This window comes from Netta rufina (assembly GCF_964035555.1).
Source record: "Netta rufina genome assembly, chromosome: 9".
NCBI lineage: Eukaryota > Metazoa > Chordata > Aves > Anseriformes > Anatidae > Netta > Netta rufina.
This window is the reverse complement of record NC_140132.1, coordinates 26495154-26515936: the sequence shown is the minus strand read 5'-3', so window position 1 is coordinate 26515936 and position 20783 is coordinate 26495154. Positions and strand designations below refer to the sequence as shown.

Here is a 20783-nt window from a genome sequence, read left to right as displayed (position 1 = left end):
ATGCCATGTGGCACCGAGCTGAGCGATTACTGTGGGGGGGGCTGGCTGGGGTGCTGCTCGGGGATGCGATGGGCATTGGTCAGTGGGTGGTGAGCAGTTGCATTGTGCATCACTTATTTTGTACACATAATTATTTATTTTCTGTCCTAATAATAAGTCTTTATCTCAACGCACAAACTTTCTATTGTTTTCTGATCCTCTCCACAATCCTGGGGGGAGGGAGGGGTGGTGAGCAAATGTCTGTGTGGTGCTGAGCTGCTGGTCGGGTTAAAAACCAACAGTTTGCCAGTGTATTCCCAAATAAATTCCCAAAGGCTTGCCATACCCACAGCTGCAGTGATTGCACTGGGGAATTTGGAATTCAGGGTCAGAGTAATAGTTTGGGCTTTTAAAATTAAAAAACTTAAGAGAAGCTTATAGACAGAAATAATGGTGTTGTCACATGTGACACAAGCTTAAAGTGTTAGTGGTGGGTTTGGGTGCTTGGGTTCTGTCTGCGAGCCCTTGCCAAAGCCATGCCTTCCCCTCCAGTGGGGTTTCTGGGGTAGTGCCTGCTGCCTGAGGCACAAAGCCTGAGGGCTTTCTCCTCTTGGCCCTGCTGCTCTTTCCCCTTGTGGTCTGCTGCCCTGGTGTGGTGATAGTTGCATCACGGCACTTACAACAGGTAAAGGTCAAAACTGTGCTGCTGGTGATTGTAGACTCTTACATGGTTGAGTACTTATCTTACTATCTAGATTCAGTTCAATGCTATTGATTTAATTTTGTCGGTACCACCTACTTCTAAAATAAGTTCCTGGAGGAAGGAGGAGTAGATATACTGATAAGGTTTTACTCCAAGGAAGAGTATTTTGATTTTGATGCCACCAGATAGCATGTTATCTTTTGTTTACTGTATATGTCACATTGACATCTACCTAAAACCTTCTCTTGTTTTTAATTTCTTTACAGCTAATCATTTAAAAGTTAGTACTCTTGGTGATTGTTGAAAATAGCGGTGATAAACCTCTTTGCTTTAAATGTTCATAAATTAAGTAAATCTAATACATCAGGTCAACTGCTCCAGTGGTTGTTGCTGAATCCTTTGATTTTGAAAAAGGAAATTCAAAGCCAGCAAAGCGGATCAAGAGGGCATTCATGAAGTGCACCAAGGAGCAGCCTAGGATGATCCAGAAGGAATCTGCAAACTGTTCACTGTGAGTTTTAAACGTAAAACTTCCCTCCTTAAAGTTAGCAATTTTTTCTGAAAGGTGGTGGATCTTCACCTCTGAGGAGAAGAGAATCAGGATGAGACAACCGCAGGAACCTGAAAGAACATGAGAGATGCTCACCACATCAGAAATCCTGGCAGCAAGGCTATATTACATCCATCACAATGGGATGCTGTATTGATGGTGTTGTTATGGCCATCATGACTTCATTTTTACTGGGAGCTTATTTCTAGAACCCCAGCCACAGGCTGTGTCACGAGCAGACCTCCCACTCGTCTTGTGCTGGGACTCACTGCCCACTGGCTGTGCTGGGGTCCCCATGTTCCTGACAGAGGGGACAGGACAGCCTGCCCTGTCTCTCTGCTACCTGCTGGCCTGTCCCACCACGCACTGCCATGGGGAACTTCAGCATTTTGTCTTCTGACTCCAGGAAAACACCTGGAGTCAGAAGACAACACCTTTGCTGTATTGACACCTGGAGGAAAGCCAGGTGTCAATACAGCAAAATTATCCACCTCTCTCCTAGATTTCCTTTTGTCACTTTGGAGTCAATGCAGCTGTAGTCCTTAATAGTCTACTGTGCTGATAAATAAGCCAAAAAAAAATATATATATATCTCAAATTCAGGTGATGTGGAATGGTACTTACATGCAATGAAGGTCCAGAGGTACAACCCTACAGGGCCATGCAAAGTTTCATAGGGGCTGCCGAAAGCATTGTACATGAAGAAGCCTGTTCCCACCAGGGCAAAGACGATCAGCACCGTGCAGAAGAGAATGACACTCACATGGATACTTGCAGGGATAATTTTGAGCAGATCTGGAAAAACTAAAAGTTATAAGCAATAATAAATAAATAATGTAAGCAATTTGCTGCTAATTTGTGCAAATTATTTAAATTGTGCTTTTCCAAATGCAACAGATTTAGTCTCAAGTCTCTTAGAGGCTTGGCCAGAGATTTGTCTTTTGGGGAGGTGGACAGCAAATCCAGAAATAAACTCCTTGCATTTATTCTCATGCTTACTGAGGGTAAATTATTTCCTTAGCTCATTCACTGACTGGAATGTCATTTATATTTATTGCTTTGCCCAGACCTTTATTAGCATCCAAACTTAGTTACAGTTGATGCGAGTGTCACTTTTGTGCCTGATCTTGTCTGGAGTGATCAGCAAGTCATAGAAAACCTGTCTCTCGGACTGGATTGTTCTGGCCAGTGCTGTTTGTTTTCCAGAATACATGTGCAGAGGGGATGAGGTGAGACATTGCTTACTGCGATGCGGGATGAGAGGCACCTTACTGAGCACCATCACTCACAGCTGTGCTCTGAGCAGTGCCCGGAGCACCAGTCCTGCAGGGGGGCCAGGAGGAGGCCAGGCTCTGCTCCTGTCCCACTGGTGCACGCCTGGTGTGGGATGACAAAGCCCCAGGGAATGCAGTGGTCCCAACCCTGTGGGCATGTGAGATGATTGTTCGGTGGGTGTGAGGTAGGCTCTGCTTATTCAGTGCCTTGGGTGCTTATTCAGTGGGTCTGGAATACCACGTGCTATCTGTGTCCTGTGTAGAAATGTGGGGGTTTGGCTGCTTTGTCTGCTATGAAAGCAAAGAACTGCTCCCAGCTGTAATGTTGATTCCCTTTACATCTGAAAGCAGTGATTCCACCACTTTGACTTGCACAAATATTCACTGCTGTTCTGTTAAGCTTATGCCCAAAGAATTTTGGTTAAATGCTTTTTTAAAGCGAAAATCCAAAGCACTAAATATGTTAATTTAAAGGTCCATCTTTAGCAATGAAAAAGAAAATATTAGTAAATCTGTGGTACTGACATACAGGTGAACTGCAGTGTGATCTGTTTCTGGGTGACATTAAAAGCTGCAAGAATGAATGATATTTGGGGAAAGGTAATGTGTGTGGATGTTTACAGAATGGAAATGATGGGAGCTCCCTGTGAAAATCCATTAACAATGCCAAAGATTTGATTTGAAGACACCAAAAATGACAGGAGGTTTCCTATCACTTGATGTTTTCCTGTTTTTATTTTGTATTAAAACGTCTATTTCTGTACTTACCTTAATCTCTTAAAGTAGTATCTTATTTCACTATTTTAAAATAGAGGAAGTCATTCATAAAGGTTACATCATAGGAGTAAGTGCCACAAATTCAGAGTGAAATTTTGAAAGGTGGAGTGTTTTGTGTGATTGAAGTTTTCTCCCCTGTATTTCCACAGGTGAAAGATTTGAGGGATGTTTTTATCTGGAAGCATGTGGCCAAAAAGAAGATAAATTAATGAGAAGTGGAGAAGTCCTGCAATAAGAAAGGAGGATACAAAGAGAAAACAAGGTATCAAATACTGAAGCGTGTGGCTACGAAACCTGGTGCTGTTCAGGGCTGTGCTGGTTCTCCTGGGGGCTGGCAAAATGCTGCTGCTTTTGCAGCAGAGCACTGCTCTGCAGGGTCAAGAGGAAAAACACTGTTGGTTATGTGTGAGCACTGCCTGTTAGGCAGTCCATGCAATGTGCTTGCTCTATGCTGTATAACTGTTTCCAAAGCCTGTGTTAGCACTGGCTGCATTTGCTGCTATGTCACTTGCCCCAGCAGCCTGCCCTTGGGAGCCCATGCAGCATGAGGAGACCCTACCAGTGGGAACAGCAGCCACGCTGTGTCAGATTTGGCATTTACAGTTAATTACTGCTGCCTGATCTACCAGAGGCTGTGCTGAGGTTCAGCTGTGTAATGGCCTGTGTGACCATCATAGGCCAAATGTTAGGAATCATTTTAAATATTTTTCATGCAGTTTTTTCCCAAAGTGTGATCCTGCTTGGCTGTGGCACAGGGGATAGTTGATCAGCCTTGGTATAAGGGTAATCTTTAATCACTCATGTTTGTTTAGTGACAATGGATATTTCAGAAGTAATCATCAAACACACTTAGCTGCTGCTGATCCACAGGGGCACAATTAAAGCAGGGTAATAACACCTTGGAGCTGCCTCACTGCAGCTGCAATGTGCTGGGAGGAATAAGCCTCATGTAAATTAACCTACCTTGCAAAATGTTTACCAGCAAATATTTTGTAGCCTGCAATGCAGTAAATACAGAGATGCAGGTAATGTGGTGTCAAGCCAATTTATCGCCTGACTGAACAAAAGGGAAATTAATGGCACAAATGCTTGTGCATTGCTCCCGAAGCTGTGTTGACTGCCACTTTGTGCTGCTAATGTCTGCTGAGAGCAGAGAGGGCACTGTGGGGCCCACGGCGCATGCACAGCCCTGTGAGCACGCTGCAGTGTGGTGCTTGCCCTGTTACCAACTGGGTGGGTTTGCCTGGTGTGGAGGGAGAATCTCCATGCCTGGAAGGCAGCTGCTGCTGATGGCTGTGTATTGTCCAGTTGTTGCTGGTGGCTAAATTGCTTATCTCATCCTAGTAGAACAAAGCAGTTTTTGGAAACTAGACCTTGTGTCTGTTGGACTGTAAAATATTCCAAAAAGTTACAAATGCTGTGTATTCATAAGTGTAAGGAACAGCTGTACTGCTAGTATGCTGTAAAGTACGATTTTACTCTTGTACTATTCAAGATAGCCAGCAAAAGGCTGAAGAGTCCTTGCTTGTGCAGAATTTGTGCAAGGAATAACATTAGTTCATGCAACACTACCTAATCCTTTGGGAGAACATGAGCTTATTTCATAATACAGATTTTTATTGTTTATTTTAAGCAAGTATGCTACTGCATTGTGCTGAATCTTTCCCTTGGCACCTGCATTTATAGTTTTTGTCATTAAAATTTTATTAGTGACATATTGGGGAAAAAATAATTCCAGTAACAATGCTGTCTTGAAAGAAAAACATTCCTTCATTGTAATGAATGAAATAGTGTTTCAGTATGCATGCCAGTGACCTTTAGAAAATGAACTGCTGACCTAGAAACAGATGAGAATCAGCAAGAGTAAATGAGGCAGAAGGCTTTCCCCAGCCTAACAGGGTTTGCTGGCAGAGCAAATTCATTTTACAATTAAAAGAGATACAGTGGTCAGAGGGGAGCATTTAATGGGAGCAAGCATAGAACTAAATCATTTAGCCTATTTTCCATGCCTTTTCTTCTTAGACATGCTAAAGTGCACTTTAGTGCATTAAAGAACAGATGTGTATATTGTACGTGGTGGTTCTGCTTTCTGCGTTGCTCACAGGGAGCTCCCGAGGGCTCTGGCTCAGACAGGATGGGTCTCCTCTAGCCCCAGGGAGTGTGAAGCGGCCTCTCCGTGTCTGGTCTCTAAAGTGGATGCTTTTGGTAGATGCAGACTTTGCTAAACCACCCAGCCATTGTTTTCTAAATATTAATCCCATTAAAGTAACTGTTGCATTTGCTTTTTAGTCCAAATAAAAGATCCAAGAACAACGTGTGAAGACGACATCAGTGCTTGCCATCAGTTGTTGGTGAGAGCAGGGAGGTGAGGCTGGGACCTGCTGCTGGGCTCACGGAGCTGTTCGGGCTGTGACTGGGGGGTGGTTTGGGTGCATGCTGCCAGGGATCTCCTCGCAGTGCTACCTTTTCATCGTGTGCTACGTAAAGGATTCCAGGGCAGATAAACAACCTGCAATGTGCTTCTAACATTGAGTGGGACCTACTGAAATATTTCACTACTAATGCTTGACTTGCATGGACAGAAATTAAAAGGTAAAATCCTGCCCTTGGGCAGGCTGCTTTGGGTCTGTTGAGGCCCTTAGGTTCCCCTCAGACCTGCTCCCGCTGCTGCCCTGGGTGATGATCTGCTGTCAGCAGTGTGCTGGGCTGCCAGGCCCCTGGAAGGAAGCCTGCTCTCTCCAGGGAGGGATGCTGCCCTACCACAGGCATATCACAGCTTCTCTTCTGGCCTGGGGGGTCTCAGGCATGAGATTAAATCCAGCATTGGGTTCACATTCTGAGAACAGGCATTAAAGCACCTGCTTCAAAACTCAGTTCTCAAAATAAATAAATAAATGACATTTACTGATGTTGAGTGAATTTCTCTTCCATTTTCCTTTATGGAATTCCTGAAAGCTTTGAATGCCTGATGTCTGTTTTCAGAGAAACTATTGCTGGAATCACCCTAGCAGTACATTAACATATTTTAGCCATAACACGATGAACTTAAAGCAGAAGTGAAAAGACAGGAGCTTGAGTAAGGAAATGGTCTCAAGGTCTGGGAGTCTCTGCAGCTGATAAGGAGCAGAAGCCAGCTGCCTGCCTCTGGCTCGGGCTGGCTTTCCCTGCGGGATGGGACGCCTGGGTGGCTGCTCAGCAGTGCTGGGGTTGGGTCCTTGTCTGAGGCAGGCAGGACACCCTGGTCCCCTCAGCGCTGGCCAGGGGCCCCAGCAGGCCTCAGCCACAGGGCTGGCGGCAGCTCACGGGAAGGGACAGCTCAACCCTTGGTAGGAAATGAGTTCCTTGGGGCTTTGTGGACTGCTCTGAGAACTTCCTGCAGCCGACACCTGCAGGGCAGCGCATCTTTCTTCACAGCCACAGCGTGCAGCAGGACCGAGAGCTTCCAGCTCGCTAAATAGCTTAGTGATGGATTTAATTAGAGAAGGTAAGCCTTCATATTGTGTAAAATGAGTCTGGTCTACTGCTTTGAAAAAATAATATAGTAGACCATTTATGACACTTAATCTGGTAACCTTACTTTGCCTTAGGTGACTCATGTAAGCAATTTGCCAGTGCTGCTTTAGCAGATTGCTTCCAAATTTTGTTTGGTAATAATTTCAGGTGGCATGCAGCATGTATAAGAAATGACTGTTTGTTATCATCTGTTTAGTGTTGCTACATGCAAAATGTCTTCACTTGATCACTTCATTGATCTTCTTACCCTTGAAGATGAACAGGTTATGAATATTACATGTAAAGCAAAACCACTGCTAACAGTTTCATAAGATTTTGAATGTTGGTTACTAAGTTCAATTTGCAGATCAATTGTCTGAATGTCAGCTAGTATCAACCAGATGTTTTTCCAATTAATACAGCAGATTACTAATCTCTGGCTGTTTTGTTTCTCAACAGCAGCAAAATTCTTCTATCCCCCCATTACTTTGACATTCCTGCTGGTTTATTTTTCTTTTGTGACAGAGCAGAGGATGTAATATTGACATGCACAGAAAGATGATAAAGATTAATTGACAAACAATAATATATGAAATTACTTTTTCAAAAATATATGTTTTTTTATGTAGCATCTGTTAATTGAAACACAAACTGCTGAAAATATTAGTATGGCTTTGCTAGTATCAGAAAAGAGTAATTTAAACCCGAAGACTGAAATGTTGTAAGGGTAACATTAGGCTTTATAAAATTTCATGCCTGTTAAGGTCTGTGTACGAACAGGGGGGTACCAGGGCAGTTATCTCCTGGTTCCCCTAGCAGTGAGCAGCACAGTGTTAAATAATTCAAGCCCCGTTCTTACTCACATGAAAACTGAAAAGGTCTGCCTCCGAGCCCGCACTGTCTCACTCGCTCGCCATAGAAAAGCCCATACTGGATTTCCCCGATAAACTTCTCCAGCTCCTGCCCGGTGGCGTTGACGAGCAGGGCTCCGGTCTTGCAGAGGATCGTTCCTCTAATCCACAGCTGAGTGCCGATGGCTGCCGCGGTCCCCAGGGCACAAGCGAAGCTGAACACCCCAGCTATGCAAAAGATGATTTTCTTCTGCTGGGCTGGCATGGTGGCACGCCAAGTCCTTGGGGCGATGCAGCCTCAGCCAGGCAGCGAGGAGCTCTCCATCGCCCCGGCGGGCAGGCGCTGGGTGCCCAGCCCAGCCGTGCTGGCAGCCCCCTCCTCAGTGCCCCCTCCTCGGGGGCTTTGGCAGGGAGGCACCGCGGGGCGTGCTGCCCTGTGAGCTGCTGGGGACGTCTGCCTTTTCCCTCTCCGCTTCTGTCTGCTGTGTAACTCCAGTTTGCACACTCCAGCCTGGAAAAAAGCAGTTTGCAGAGTGTTTCAGTGCATCCTGTGTCACTTGATAACGAAGGTTTAAGATGACAGAAGGAACCTCTGTAATTTGAGGAGTGCTCCCTTCCTCCCTTGTCTGACGGGGTGACCTGAGGATTTCAGGACTGGACTTGGCTGCTTATCTGGCTATCTCCCATCCAAAGCTAAAGTTTTTAGAAGGCTTTACTTTTCCAGGAGTTCTTCTAGAGCCAGCAGCATTGAGCTGTTCTCTCTCCCATTATGGGTGCTCCTAATGCAGCGGGGAGGCAGTGTGTGGTGCCTGGGCTGGGCCGGGCAGCCCTCCCTGCGACACCTGCTTGTATCCAGCCGCTTTCTCTGCCCTGGCATGTTGGTATCTGCTGGATCTGCTCCTGCCCTGGCTGCTGTGTGTGGCAGGATGCTTTGGCAAACTCCTCTGCCTGGTTTTCCAGGCCATGCAGGTGGGGTGCCCATGGCTGGGTCCCTGCTGCTCCTGGGGCTGCCCTGGCATGCTGCCTCACTGGGGCATCACCTGGGGTCAGCCACATGGCTGGCAGCATTGATTTACTGGCTGCTAGCAATTTCTAGACAACAGAAGGGTTTTTCTCTATTTTCCAAATCAATTCAGTTAAGTTATCTGGATGCATGTCTGTGGCAGGAATACTCTTCAGATGTTTTAAGAGTATCATATCAATTGAGCTTAAAGGTGACTAAGTCTGGTTTAACTACATGTTTTTAGACAACCTTAGAATTAAAAAGAAGCAAGACTGGGTACAGACATAACTTTTTCTAAACTAAAGCTTAAATAAAACTGCCTCATGCATGATTATGGCATGTAACCAAAAGATGGCACTGTCACAGGAATCTGGCCCCACCAATCTTGCACAGTGCATGATGCTGAGCAGTAGGTTTGGAAATACCTTTATTTTTAAAGATGATTTTGAACACTTAAGCAGAATGCATTTATTCCCTGAAGAAGTGGAGCATTTCAGTGTAACTATCACCACATGGTAGCAGTGAAAGCAAGACTTGAACGTATGCATGTCCATGCAACAGCCTTCTTCACACCTTCTTCCCTTCCTAGGGCTTTGCCCTAGGCAGTGGCTGGTGGCATAAAGGCAGCAGGGGAGTGGGCTGGAGAGAACTCTGTGTGCAGACAAGCTGGGAACTCAACTTGAGAGTGGTCCGGGAGTTTGCTTTGGAGCAACTTGTCACGGCAACGTTCAGCACCTATGGATTCTGACAGACTTGTTCAGAAACCCCTTGATATGTATCTTGGTAGACAGTACAAATCACTTTCTAAATCTAGCTGTTGGATTCTAGATTGAACACTAGGGAGATATTTACAGGGTCTGTTTCTTTATATTTGCACAGGAAAACAATGTTGCTTTCTGAGTGGCTAAAATGATATTGCCTGGTACCTGGGATACTTTGTTTATCAAACAAATACAGGGAAAGAAGATACAGGAAAAGAAATTTACATGTGTTCTTGTTAGACTGGCAGAAAAGGAAGGTCTTTTTCAATAAAAGTTTTGACAGGTTTTTGTAACATCTTCCCTCTTCTGGAACATGCGAATGAAATAATTGATTATTTTATCCTTCAGGTAATTAATGGAAAGAAGTGAAGCTGAGCTATCTGACGATCACAGAAAATATTTTATTGCAAATGCTGCATGCTCCACCGCAGTGAATACTACACTGAATATATGACAAAACCGAAGAAGATGCAACAAATGAAGGATAAGAAGGGGAAGTGAAAATACTTGGTTTTGTTTTTTGTTGCTTTTTCCTCAGAGGCACTAGATTCCAGGCTTTCTGTTAATGTCATCCTGAAACAAGAATTAAGGGAGTTGCTGTTTGCGGCCAAGGTTAAAAAACAAACAGAAGTAACCAAGGGATATTGTAAAAGTACTGCTGTGGCTGGTTGCACGGGGGCAAGGGATGGTAACTAACAGCTGGCCTGGAAGCTGCTCTCCGAGGCAATGCATCTTGTGGCACCACGAGCTGTTCTGCAGGCTGTGCTGTGACCTCAGGTCCCACTGATGGTCTTTTCCCTTGCACTGGAAAAGAGCCTTCTTTGGCTTATTTGTCTCGTTTGGGTCCTGCCTGGCTCGCATCCCACCTTTGAGATGACACCAGTTCTGTTACTGTTTTCTCACTGTTTGCAGCACTGGAAATGACCGCCCTTCTTGCTGGGACGGCAGGAGCCTTTGGGGCTCAGCACCATGCACCTCTACAGCCGGTGGCAGCTGGAAGGAGGGCGCGGGGCTCCCCTGACCCGGGGGTGGGCGCGGTGCCCCCCTGGTACCTGCGGGAGGGGGATCTGGGCCTCGCTCCGTGGGGCACGGGCCAGGAGCGGCAGGAGAGGGGGCGGCAGCCCGGGGGCTCTGCACCCTGCTCAGGCTCCTCCTGCAGAGGCCGGAGACCCCTCGGCCCTTTGGGGTGCCCGGAGGGAGGCTGCGGAGGAGCCGAGCAGCGCCCGGCCGGGCTTTTGGGGGCTGCCCCGGGGCGGCTGCAGCCTGACCCTGCCGGGGGGCGGCCACGTCTGCCTCGCCCTGGGCCAGCCGCCCGCCCGCCCCGACACCGGTGCTACCAGCGGCGAGCCGCCACCGGGCGCCACCGGGGGGCCGGGCTGGGGGCTCGGGGCGCTGCCACCCCGCTGCGGGCAGGGCCGGGGGCGGCTCCGCGGGAGGCAGCGGGCAGGGCCCGGCCGCCCCCGTTCCCCCCCTCCGTGCCCGTGCCCGGCCGTGGCGGCGGCGCGCGGCCCGCCCCCGGCGCGGCGGGGGCTGAGGCGGGGGGCGAGGCGCCGAGTGCTGCTCCCTGGCGCTCGGAGCCCGCTCCAGCGGCGAACATGAGCGATCATGGCCGCCTTCGGGCTCCTCAGCTATGAGCAGAGACCGCTCAAGCGGCCGCGCCTGGGGCCGCCCGACGTCTACCCGCAGGACCCGCGCCAGAAGGAGGTGAGCCCGGCCCCGCCGCTCCGTGCCCGGCCCCCGGCCCCCCGCGGGCCGCCGCCCTCGCCTCCCGGCCCGGCGCCTCCCCCGAAACTTTTGAGCGGAGCCGCCGCTGACTTGCATTTTCTGCGGCGAGCCGGGGGCGGGCCGGGGCCGGGGCCGGGGCTGGGATGCCGGCGGCCCGCGGGCGGGCAGGGCTGGGCTGGGCAGGGCTGGGCTGGGCAGGGCCGGGCCGGGCGGCTTCGGAGCCCGGGGCCGTCCCCGGAGGCGCAGGGCCGAGGCTGGGGCAGCCGCAGCCCCGGCTCCCGGCGGGGCCCGGCGGGGGGGGGACGCGGCCAGGGCCCCGCTCCGCGATCCGCAGGCACCGGGAGGACGGGTCCGGGACGCCGGAGGGGCTCCGTGGCGCGGGGTCAGCCCGGCGGGGGGACGGGGGGGCGCGGAGCCGTGAGCCCTGCGCTGCGCCGCTGCCGGGGGAGGCTTCCAGAAGGGACCCGCTGCGGCTCGCTGGGCAGCGGCTCCGAATTGCCGCCTGCTGTGTGGTGGCTGCCCGGGGCTCACCCGAGGGCGGCTTGGGCAGTGCCCGGAGAGAGGGGCTGGGAGCAGCATGCAGGGATCCGTGTGTCTCTCAGCCTGGTGCTAATCTTTCAAGCCATCTCTGATTTTTTCTGACCTCGAGTGTCTTTCGGCCTTTTCACAGTATTCCTTACGCTGGTTGGGAATGTGTCTGTCTTTCTAGGCCCTTCAGTGCTATAAGAGAGTGGTGCTCCTTTAGGCTCTTGCCATCCGTGTGTAGGTTGCCCAGCCTGGCATCTCCCTCGTCAGCAGAGAAACTCGCCTGTGCTGGCGTTTGGCTGCTCGGGATGGCTCGTCCTGCTTGTGGCTTCTGAGCTGCGGGTGCTGAGGGGACAGCGCTGCTCTGAGCACGGTGCCCTTCTTCCTCTCATCCTAATGAGTCCCGGGGTGCTCGCTGATCCGTAACTGGCACAGCGTTCGGTGTACACCAGTCTCTCTTAGGGGGCTACTTCTTGATCTCACCGTTCAGAAGGCACCTGCTGTTCAGTGGTGTGAGCCTGAGCGCAGGGTTTTTGGCATGGCGGTCACAGCACAGGGCAGATCGCTGGAGCTTCCCACCCAGGGGTTAGGCCTCCAAGCCAACGCTGGTGTGGCTCCAGGCTGCCGAAAGTGGATGGCCTCTTGTAATAAAGGCACAAAGCAAAAGCTGGAGCTTGTGAGAGGATCTGAAAGGAATGACTGAGTTAAGGTCTGTTTTGTTCCTTTCATGAGTTCATAAACTTATTTTCTCTTCTGAAGGAAAGTTTTGAGGTTAGGGAGAAAAAGAATGTATTTCAAATATGCCTCATTTTGACTGTCAAATTGTGCTAGTGTAGCTCTGTACATTGTCTGCTCGGCTTAGACATCAGAATAAACTGGCCAGTTCCTAGTTTTTCAAAAACAGCTTTCCATTTTTCACCTGCTGGCTGCAATAAACAAGCATTATAGGTAATAAGTATTAAGGAGGTGGGAAAACATTTAAGTTGCAGGAGCTCATTTGTTCAAAGCAGATTAATACAGAATTAGACGATCCAGAACACCCAATGATAACGTTGTGTTGGCTCCGCTGGTGTAGCTGTGAGTGCCCTGACCACGCTGTGCTGCCCGGTGCTGCCATCGCCTCCTCGAGCAGGCTTTGCAGGGCTCACGCTGCGGTGTGGGGAGGTAACGTCTGCGGGTTTGGTGTGGGGTCTGACTCCCCGTGGAGCTGACAGTGCTCCGCTCCCGTGAACATTGGTCTGAACTTGTTAGGCTTTGTTTCTCTAAGGGTTGTGTGTGTTGGATTCATAAATGCTCAGCAAAGGAAGTGCTGCAAATATATAAGCAGGTTTTAAGCGTTCCATGGGAAACAATTAAAATACTTTCCAAAGGAAATTAATGCAGTTTGGGCTTAGGTGTTCGTTTGGCTCTTTAAACTTCAAAACCATTTGAAGTCTTGATTGGGCTCACTTGGGGCCCTGCTTGACGTTTGGAAAGAAAGCTCGACATCCCTGCAGGAGCGCGGCAGGTCCGGCGCAGATCGCTCGGTGACAGCAGCGTGCCGAGCTCCTCTGCTTCTCGTTAGGAAGGGGCCTGCGGATCGAGCCGAGTGAAAGCGTGCTCAGCCCGCCTGCCTTCAGCGCTGTACAGCTTAGCTGTGCTGGGGTTCCTGCTGCTTGGTCTAGGAAATATTGCCCTCTGCCAGGACAGCTGTGCTCGTGGAAAACAACCCTGAGCCATTAGTGGGGCTGGCGTGAGGCGTAATGAGAACTCCTGTGAACATTCAGCTGAACTTTTATTGTTGATTTGTTTGTATCTCTGCGTGTTGTGTTCACGGGTGGCATGTCTGTTAATTTAATTTGTGGCTGGTGTTTGGTTATGCAACTGTCCTGGGTTCCGTGTTTAAAATTTCTGAACTACGGCTGGAGGCAGGGAGAAATCTGAGCCAGACAAAACCAAAACACTGCTGTGTTTGTGTTGTCAGTCCATCCCCAGCTTGCTCGTACAGTAATGGTAGCTGCAGCAGTACCACACACGGTTCTCAGTTATTTTCAGTGTAGCTATATCTAGACAGATTTCTTCAGAGGAGGAAGAATTTAAAGATAACAGAGCTGGGGTCATCTGTGGAAATGGCTGTAATAGTAACATATATCTCCATCTGTTTGCCATTTACCTTTTATTTATTTGCTTATAATCCCTTTGATCACTTTCATCTCTGCCTTCATCTGTGTTTTCAAGGCTGTCTTGGGGATAGTGTGGGTGGAGGAGTGCTCCAGCACTTCTTGTTGATTTCATTTAAAATTTAGATGAGGCTTGCTAACTTCATAAACCCTAGAGAGCTTAGATTTCTTCTAAATACAGTGCTGTCTCCTGTGTTACTCACAAACTTTGAGAAAATACTGAAAAGCAAAACGCATTGCAAAGCACAAGAGAATAAACTGAATGGAAGTTTCTGGGTCATTATTTTTGGGGAGAAGGCGCCCCAAACCAGTAATCAAATCTTCTAATAAAGTTACTACATTCTTCTTTTTCCTCTTCTTTTATTCTTGTTGTTAGCTCGGTTGCATTTCAGTTGCTTGTTGTTTTCATGGGTCATTTCACAGTCATCTTGGGGACGGTTTTTACATCTCGTCTGCTAGAGGTGGTCCGCAGGCTGGGCTTGATGCCCTTGGTGGCAGGTGGCTGGTTTGCCACGGGAGTTTTCTGCCTTCTCTTTGGGGAGAGACCAAGGAAGAACCAAAGCAAGCTCTCCAGCCTGTGCAGCTCAGACCCGTGCTCGCTGAGGGCTCCCCTGAGGCCCCGTGGGGCGGGACGCGTTCGGCGCTGCGCTTGGCCCCGTGCTGCTGGCTGCCCTGGCACCAAGGCCCTGGTGCTGGCCACGAGTGCAGCTGCGACGGTGCCTCTGGATAAGCCAGAGATGATTCACTTCCGAGGAGGATGAGCCTTGTTTTCTGCTACCCTTTCTGTGGGCAGCAACCCTCTTCCCGCAAAACAGTTGCCATCCTTATAAAGTTATGGCCTTGAAGTCTGTAGTTAGGAGAACACTTAATGGGAGCCAGAGGATAGGAGAGGCACTGCATTTCCCTTCGCTGGCATCCTGTACGTACAAAGCATTTCAAGGGTTGTTCAGGTGTGGTGGACTAGCATACAGATAACACTTCTTTATAAAACATGCTTCTCAGAATGATGCGACTTCAGAAGTTGTCATGTCATTTTTTCATCCCTAAAACACTCTTTGCAGGATGAACTTACTGCAGTGAACGTAAAGCAAGGCTTCAGTAATCAGCCTGCCTTCTCTGGAGATGAGCATGGGTCTGCTAGAAACATCGTCATTAATGCCTCAAAGGTAAGGCCTGGCTTTGTACCTGGAGTATATTCGTGTAGCCTGCTACCAAGCTGGCAATGGTTATACTTGGTTCTCGACTTCTTTGCTTTCTAGTTGGAAGTCTTCATGTTAGAGTTGATTACAGAACTAATATAGGAACGCTGAGCTGTGGTCCTGCTGCCTGGTGTTACCAGTCTTTAAAGGAAGACACACATACTGAGAACAACACATAGCTATTGCACATCATTATAGCACACACATTATTTTTTGCTCCTGTTCTTTTATTTGCTTCACTTACAAAGCTGTTAGTGACTCTTTCCCTGAAAGTCCCTAGTGTTTACAAACCATTCCCTTGCCTTGGTCTTATGTATGTTTCATCAGACTGTTTTCTATTATATTCTTGGACAGTTTAGTGAAACTTAACCTGGCTCTACTATGTTTTTTTGAGAGTTGAAGATGTTTGAGATACAAAAGAGCAATGAAAATCACTAAAATATTAGCTATTATCTTCCAAACTGAAAGTTATAACTCTTTAGAAAAAAAAAAAAAAAGAGTAAGCTATCCAGATTTGTATACTCTCTTTTTTGTTCTGTTGGGAAAACACAAATAAACAATTTTGAATGAGAAATTTATCAAGAAGCTTAACAAATGTTTTCCAACAAAGTGACTCTTAAAATATATGATGTTTTATGGCTTATTGGAATATTTGAATCTACTTATTACAGTGATGCTCTTTTATTTTAGTAGAGCGTAAATCTGAAATGAGAAGTGATACAAGTAAATGACAAGGTTGTTATTGTTGAAATGTTAAAGGTTTTTGTTACATTCTTTGTTTGCTAGAATTGCCACCTGCAGGTACTTTCTGTCTCACATTTCAATTAGTCTTGTTTTGACTATTGAACATAACTGAAAAGTAAAACGAATTCACAAGGAATTGCTTATAGTCTTATAGTTGTTTGGAAGATGTAAGTGTAGAATTACCAAAATAAGTTCAGTGTCTCATTAAAAACTTTTCATAGGTTTTAAAATTACCCAACTATGAATGTATTTATTTGAAAATCAATCACCTGATTCTTACTGACAAGTCTAAAAATTAATTAAAATTTAATTTGTATTATAGTAATTTTGGTATGTAAAGAACCTCACACAGTAAATAATACCTCTTTTGGTCTTTTCTTTTTTTTTTTTTTTTTTTTTTCTCTGCTGTTTCAGTATTGAAAGTTCTGTGTAAGGGAATCCTACAATGTTTTCCATTCTGAAGGTAGTGAGTGGAAGTGGAGGCATTTTGAATAGAAGTCAGAACACTTACTAGCTTATCCAAATCTTTGAAGTTTTGCCTGCTGTAACTGACAATGCAAAGGCAATTGATGCAGTTCTTGTGGCAGTGTAGTTTGTTCTTATTAGAAGTGAACAACAGCTATATACACTTATTGCATTATAAAATGCTGACACATCTCGAATATGCTGTGTCAGGTCCTAAATCTGAGATACTCAACTCCTGGAGTGATGTGCTTCTGGTGATTTACAGTGAAGTCATTGTAAGTGGTGGCTGCATTTCTGTTGTCTTTGAGGCCTGGTCGTCTTTGGCTTGGTTTTGCTGGCCTGCAGCTTTTATAGCAATACTGCAAAAGCATTGCACAGTTACTTTAATATCAGGAATCTCTATCTGCTAGCTGCAGGGCTTTAAAGTGTAACCTTTATTAGGCTGATAGCCTGGACTAGAGTGATGACTGCATCTATTCAGATAAAGATTCTGTGTGCGTTAATGTACAATAGATGCTTGCTAACTGGGTTGTCACGTGTGTTATTTTTCCCTCCCTTTTTTTCCCCACCAGATTGGCGCTTACTTTAGCAGCATATTAGCGGAAAAGCTAAAACTTAACACGTTCCAGGACACAGGAAAGAAGAAACCACAAATAAATGCCAAAGATAACTACTGGCTGGTTACTGCTCGGTCTCAGAGTGCAATTCACAACTGGTTCACAGATTTAGCAGGAAGTAAACCACTGACTATTTTAGCAAAAAAGGTATAAACATACTTCTTCCCCTGTTTCTTGGATTGTACTGGGGTTGTACTGAATTGGTCTGTAAGGATAAGGCAGTATTCATAAAATGAGTTAAAAGGTTAACTTTCTGAATAAAAGCACCAGAGAGACTTCTTTTGTTATTTATGATTTAAAAACAGAATAACAAAAAGGGGCTTATGGACATACATAAGCGTGTTAAGAGCCCTTTGAAACTAATTGGGTAGACTAGACCTTAGAATGACTACAAAAGAGTGTTACCAAAAATCACCTGTGTTTGGTTAGCGGTGCTTTTCTGCATTGATGTGCGTCTGTTCTCCAGGCGCTCTCTTGGAAAGGTTGAATAATCTTGAAGGAGTAATTAGCATTTTTTGTAGGGGGACAGCAAGCGTAATATTTGTGCCTCCACTCCCTTCTGTCTCCACTGGGTGCGAAATGTCTTTTACTCATAAATGTTGCTTTAAAAATACGTTCAAAAGTTATGCTACCTTTATGCAGAAAGGCTTAAGGAGTGCTGTGACAGAACAGAGTGGCTTCACTGGGAAGTTTTGTGGGAGCAGCCCTGTTCTCTGCTTGGCACAGACACGTGTTGCAGCTGGCCACCTTCTTTCCCTGGTGCGCTCCATTACCATGGGCTCTGAGCCAGGGGCACCCAGGATACTGACAGAATCTGTGTAACTGAACCCATAACCAAAATCTCAGTACGTGCTTAATTTCCAGAAGTTCTGAGGATCAGCTTGCAGGACTCTTCCTGCACGTTGTATGTCTTTGGCTGTATTGGCAGGATTGTTAGTGGCCCTGTAGGCATCTCAGAGATGGGGAAGGATGCTCCTGGTGTAACCTGGGGAAGGTGTGGGGTGGTACCTTTCCTTTGTTGTGCCTCTTTGTATGTGCCTAAACAAGAGGCTTTGTCAGCTTAGTGGTTTCCCAGGTTGCTGAAGAGATCTGCCACTGTCCAGCTAGTTAGGGTTTGAGGAGAGGGGTCCTGGGCTAACCCGCAGGTGCTAGCTGCTGTTTGGACTGTGTGCTATAACTTGCTTCCTGTTTTATTTCAGGTTCCAATTCTCAGTAAAAAAGAAGATGTTTTTGCTTACTTAGCAAAATATTCTGTGCCACTGCTACGAGCGGCATGGCTGATCAAAATGACATGTGCCTACTATGCTGCTATTTCTGAAGCTAAAATCAAGAAACGCCAGGCCACCGATCCAAATATAGGTAAATAAACAACTTTAATGTCCGAATGAATAGTAACGGCTGAAAGGACCTGCTATTCCCGTTTGTGGCTTTTGTGTTACTGACTGTCTGGAGATGAATCTGTGTAGTGGGAAGGGGAATAAAACGTCTTTTTAATTGGTTTTGCTTAGAATTGTGTGTCAAAGAGTACAAAAAGCCATGTGGCATAAATACAGCCCTGTTGGCTTGTTCTCCTCCCAGCTGTTTTCTTCTTAAATCTCCATGCACGGTATCTGAGGAGCTGACTGCGCTGTGTCTTAACCACTGATGCCAGTCTCTGTGGGGTTGCCAGGAGTGGCAAAGGCTGTGCTAAGATAAACATTACCAAGGAGCAAACTGAGCTGCTGATTTAGAAAGCCTGGAACAAAATGAATTTGCAAGTGTATGTGTTAAAACATAGGTGGTAATGTATTTATTTTAAGTATTGATGTTAAATGACACTGTCTGGCACCAAGCCAGTAGACCAAACAGTGAGCACCCTTTAGAGATCAAAGGTATGGTAACTATTAGTTCTACTCTCAGTTTGTATGCAATAGCTACAGCTCTTCCACTACCTGTTATGAACTTTTTCCTTTTCCTTAAAGCATCTGTGATCAGATGCTGTTTAGCAGCATCTCCATACGGCTGTGAGAAATTTTTACATCGTTCTACTAACTCATTTTGTTTCTTTCACTTCTTGTTTGTTTGTTTTTATTTTTAGGCTTGAAGCATTCATTTTCACTTTGAATTTCTAATTAAAGCCCAAAAAGTGTTTCCTGGCGAGCATCTTACGCCTATTTTTTCATTATAGTTACAGATGTGGGGTCCTTGTGGCATGGTCTTCTGAAGTACTTGCTGAATATGATGTATTTATCCCTTGTTTACCCCCCTATTTATTCCTTGCTCAGTTCTGGGTGGCTGCAGTACTGACAGGCTTCCCTATGAGCATGTTTTGGCTTCCCTTGTGTGGTGTTTGCTTCTGACCTTGCCCTGCTTTGGGACAGGAGGGAGTCAGACAGCCTCGTGAATTCGGTCTGGTGCGTGCCTGTAGCTGGGCAGTCCTGTGTGGTGCAGTGGACAGTGAGGCTGATACCTGCCTGTTCTGTTTCTCTCAAGGACTTGGTCTGGAGGATCTTTGTGCAGGCCTGTACCATGTGTCTGGCATGGCCTGTGAGCTGCTGTGCTTTAGGGATAGCCCTGGCTGGCTTGGGTGTATCGGCCTGCAGGTCAGCAAATGGCATTAGGCATGCCCTAAATGCTGTCCTCTTGCCTTTTTTTTTTTCTTTTTTCTTTTTTCCTTAAGTTCTCTTTAACCTCCTAGGTTGTCTTCCTTTTCTGTTGATTCTCATAAGCATTTCTGGGAGTATACCCTAGCAGAAAACTTAACAGGCAGTGAGAGCAGGTTGATTGCTTTCCTAATCTGTTGTGAGTAGCGCTGCTAAGGGTGAGAAAGCAAAGCAAGAAGGTAAGGAAAGCTAGGGTTGCCCACTCCACGGCGGTAGGTTCTAGGTCATCTGGTTTGCTCTGCTCTGAGCTGTAGCTCTGCGCTTCCTGGGAAGGGGACAGGCAGTGGTGTGTGGTGGAGGGGCACACACGAACTGCTCAGGCTCTGCTTTTGGCTGGCCTGACATTGGCATCTGCTTCACGAGAACGGAGAGCCAGTGAGAGTACTGGTGGGTGGAGGGGCCTGTGATTTTATCAGCGAGTATTCTGAGGCAGATTTCCACTGTAACTGTGCCGAAAGTGATGCTGAATATTATGCTGTCTGTCCAAATTCTGTTTTTTTTTTTTTTTTTGAATTTTGGAAGTAATTTGATGTGTGTTACTGTGTAGTCTTTGACATTCCGCCAAATGTTCTAGATCTGTCCCCTAGGTAACAGAAAGGTGGTTGTGTTGTTTCTAACTCAGTAGCATAGAGATTTTGGTAATTGCTTTGGGAAAATTATTCTTTCATACCATGCCATAAAAACAAGTGTGATACAGTGGATTTGGAATTGTTTTTCCAAAAGTGAGTGAGTGTTTGAGGTAAATCTAGTTAAATAGCTGTATGAAAACACTAAAACCCACTAGCTTCATACAGAAATTTCAGATTTGGTTAGAAAGGCATTCAATGTATATTCTATGGCAGAATATTCAGTTAACAGAACCGCCAGTTATAAATTCAAAGGGGAAAAAAACACAGAAGGAAAGCGCTAGCTGAAATCTGAGGTGGGTAGTAACCAGTAAAAATAGTTGTGTTTGAGCCCTAGTTCCTGTAACTCTGGCAGTGAACAGGCTTAGGTTGTCAAAGCAATTGCATTACGCATTCATGAAAGAGTGTGCTCGTCCAAAATACGCTGCGTGCTGATTACATGCATCTCTGTCAGATGTTTGTGAGATAGTAACAAACACCCTTGGTTGTCCCAGTTACGCTGTTCAGAGTATGCCTCCTTTACAATTCCTATTTTCCCAAAGCTTTCTGTGTATGGTCAAGCCATCTACTTTCATTTACTAATTTCTCGCAGTTACACTAAGTATACAATCACTGCTGGAGCATAGAGAAAAGCTGGTGGTTCTGGGTAGGTTTGTGTGTTTGAACAGTACCTACTATCTTAGGTATCACA

At 46.7% G+C, this 20783-nt stretch overlaps 2 protein-coding genes across 2 annotated transcripts in view; one reads left to right on the top strand and one right to left on the bottom strand.

The window, feature by feature from the left end:
• Positions 1–1037: 1037 nt before the first annotated feature.
• On the bottom strand, positions 1038–7891 carry CLRN1 (clarin 1; the record flags this gene model as incomplete). The annotated part of the gene is made up of 3 exons (XM_084291648.1): positions 1038–1303; positions 1857–2036; positions 7639–7891. 3 exons carry the CDS (start codon positions 7889–7891, stop codon positions 1038–1040), a joined length of 699 nt encoding a protein of 232 aa, XP_084147774.1.
• A 3104-nt stretch (positions 7892–10995) lies between these two features.
• Positions 10996–20783, top strand: part of MED12L (mediator complex subunit 12L) — a gene marked incomplete at its 5' end in the record, with an annotated part of 132282 nt that continues 122494 nt past the window's right edge. Inside the window, 4 exons of the mRNA XM_084292392.1 lie at positions 10996–11094; positions 14861–14965; positions 16780–16971; positions 18024–18183. Coding sequence (XP_084148518.1) covers positions 10996–11094; positions 14861–14965; positions 16780–16971; positions 18024–18183 — 556 coding nt within the window. The remainder of the gene's footprint in view (positions 11095–14860; positions 14966–16779; positions 16972–18023; positions 18184–20783) is intronic.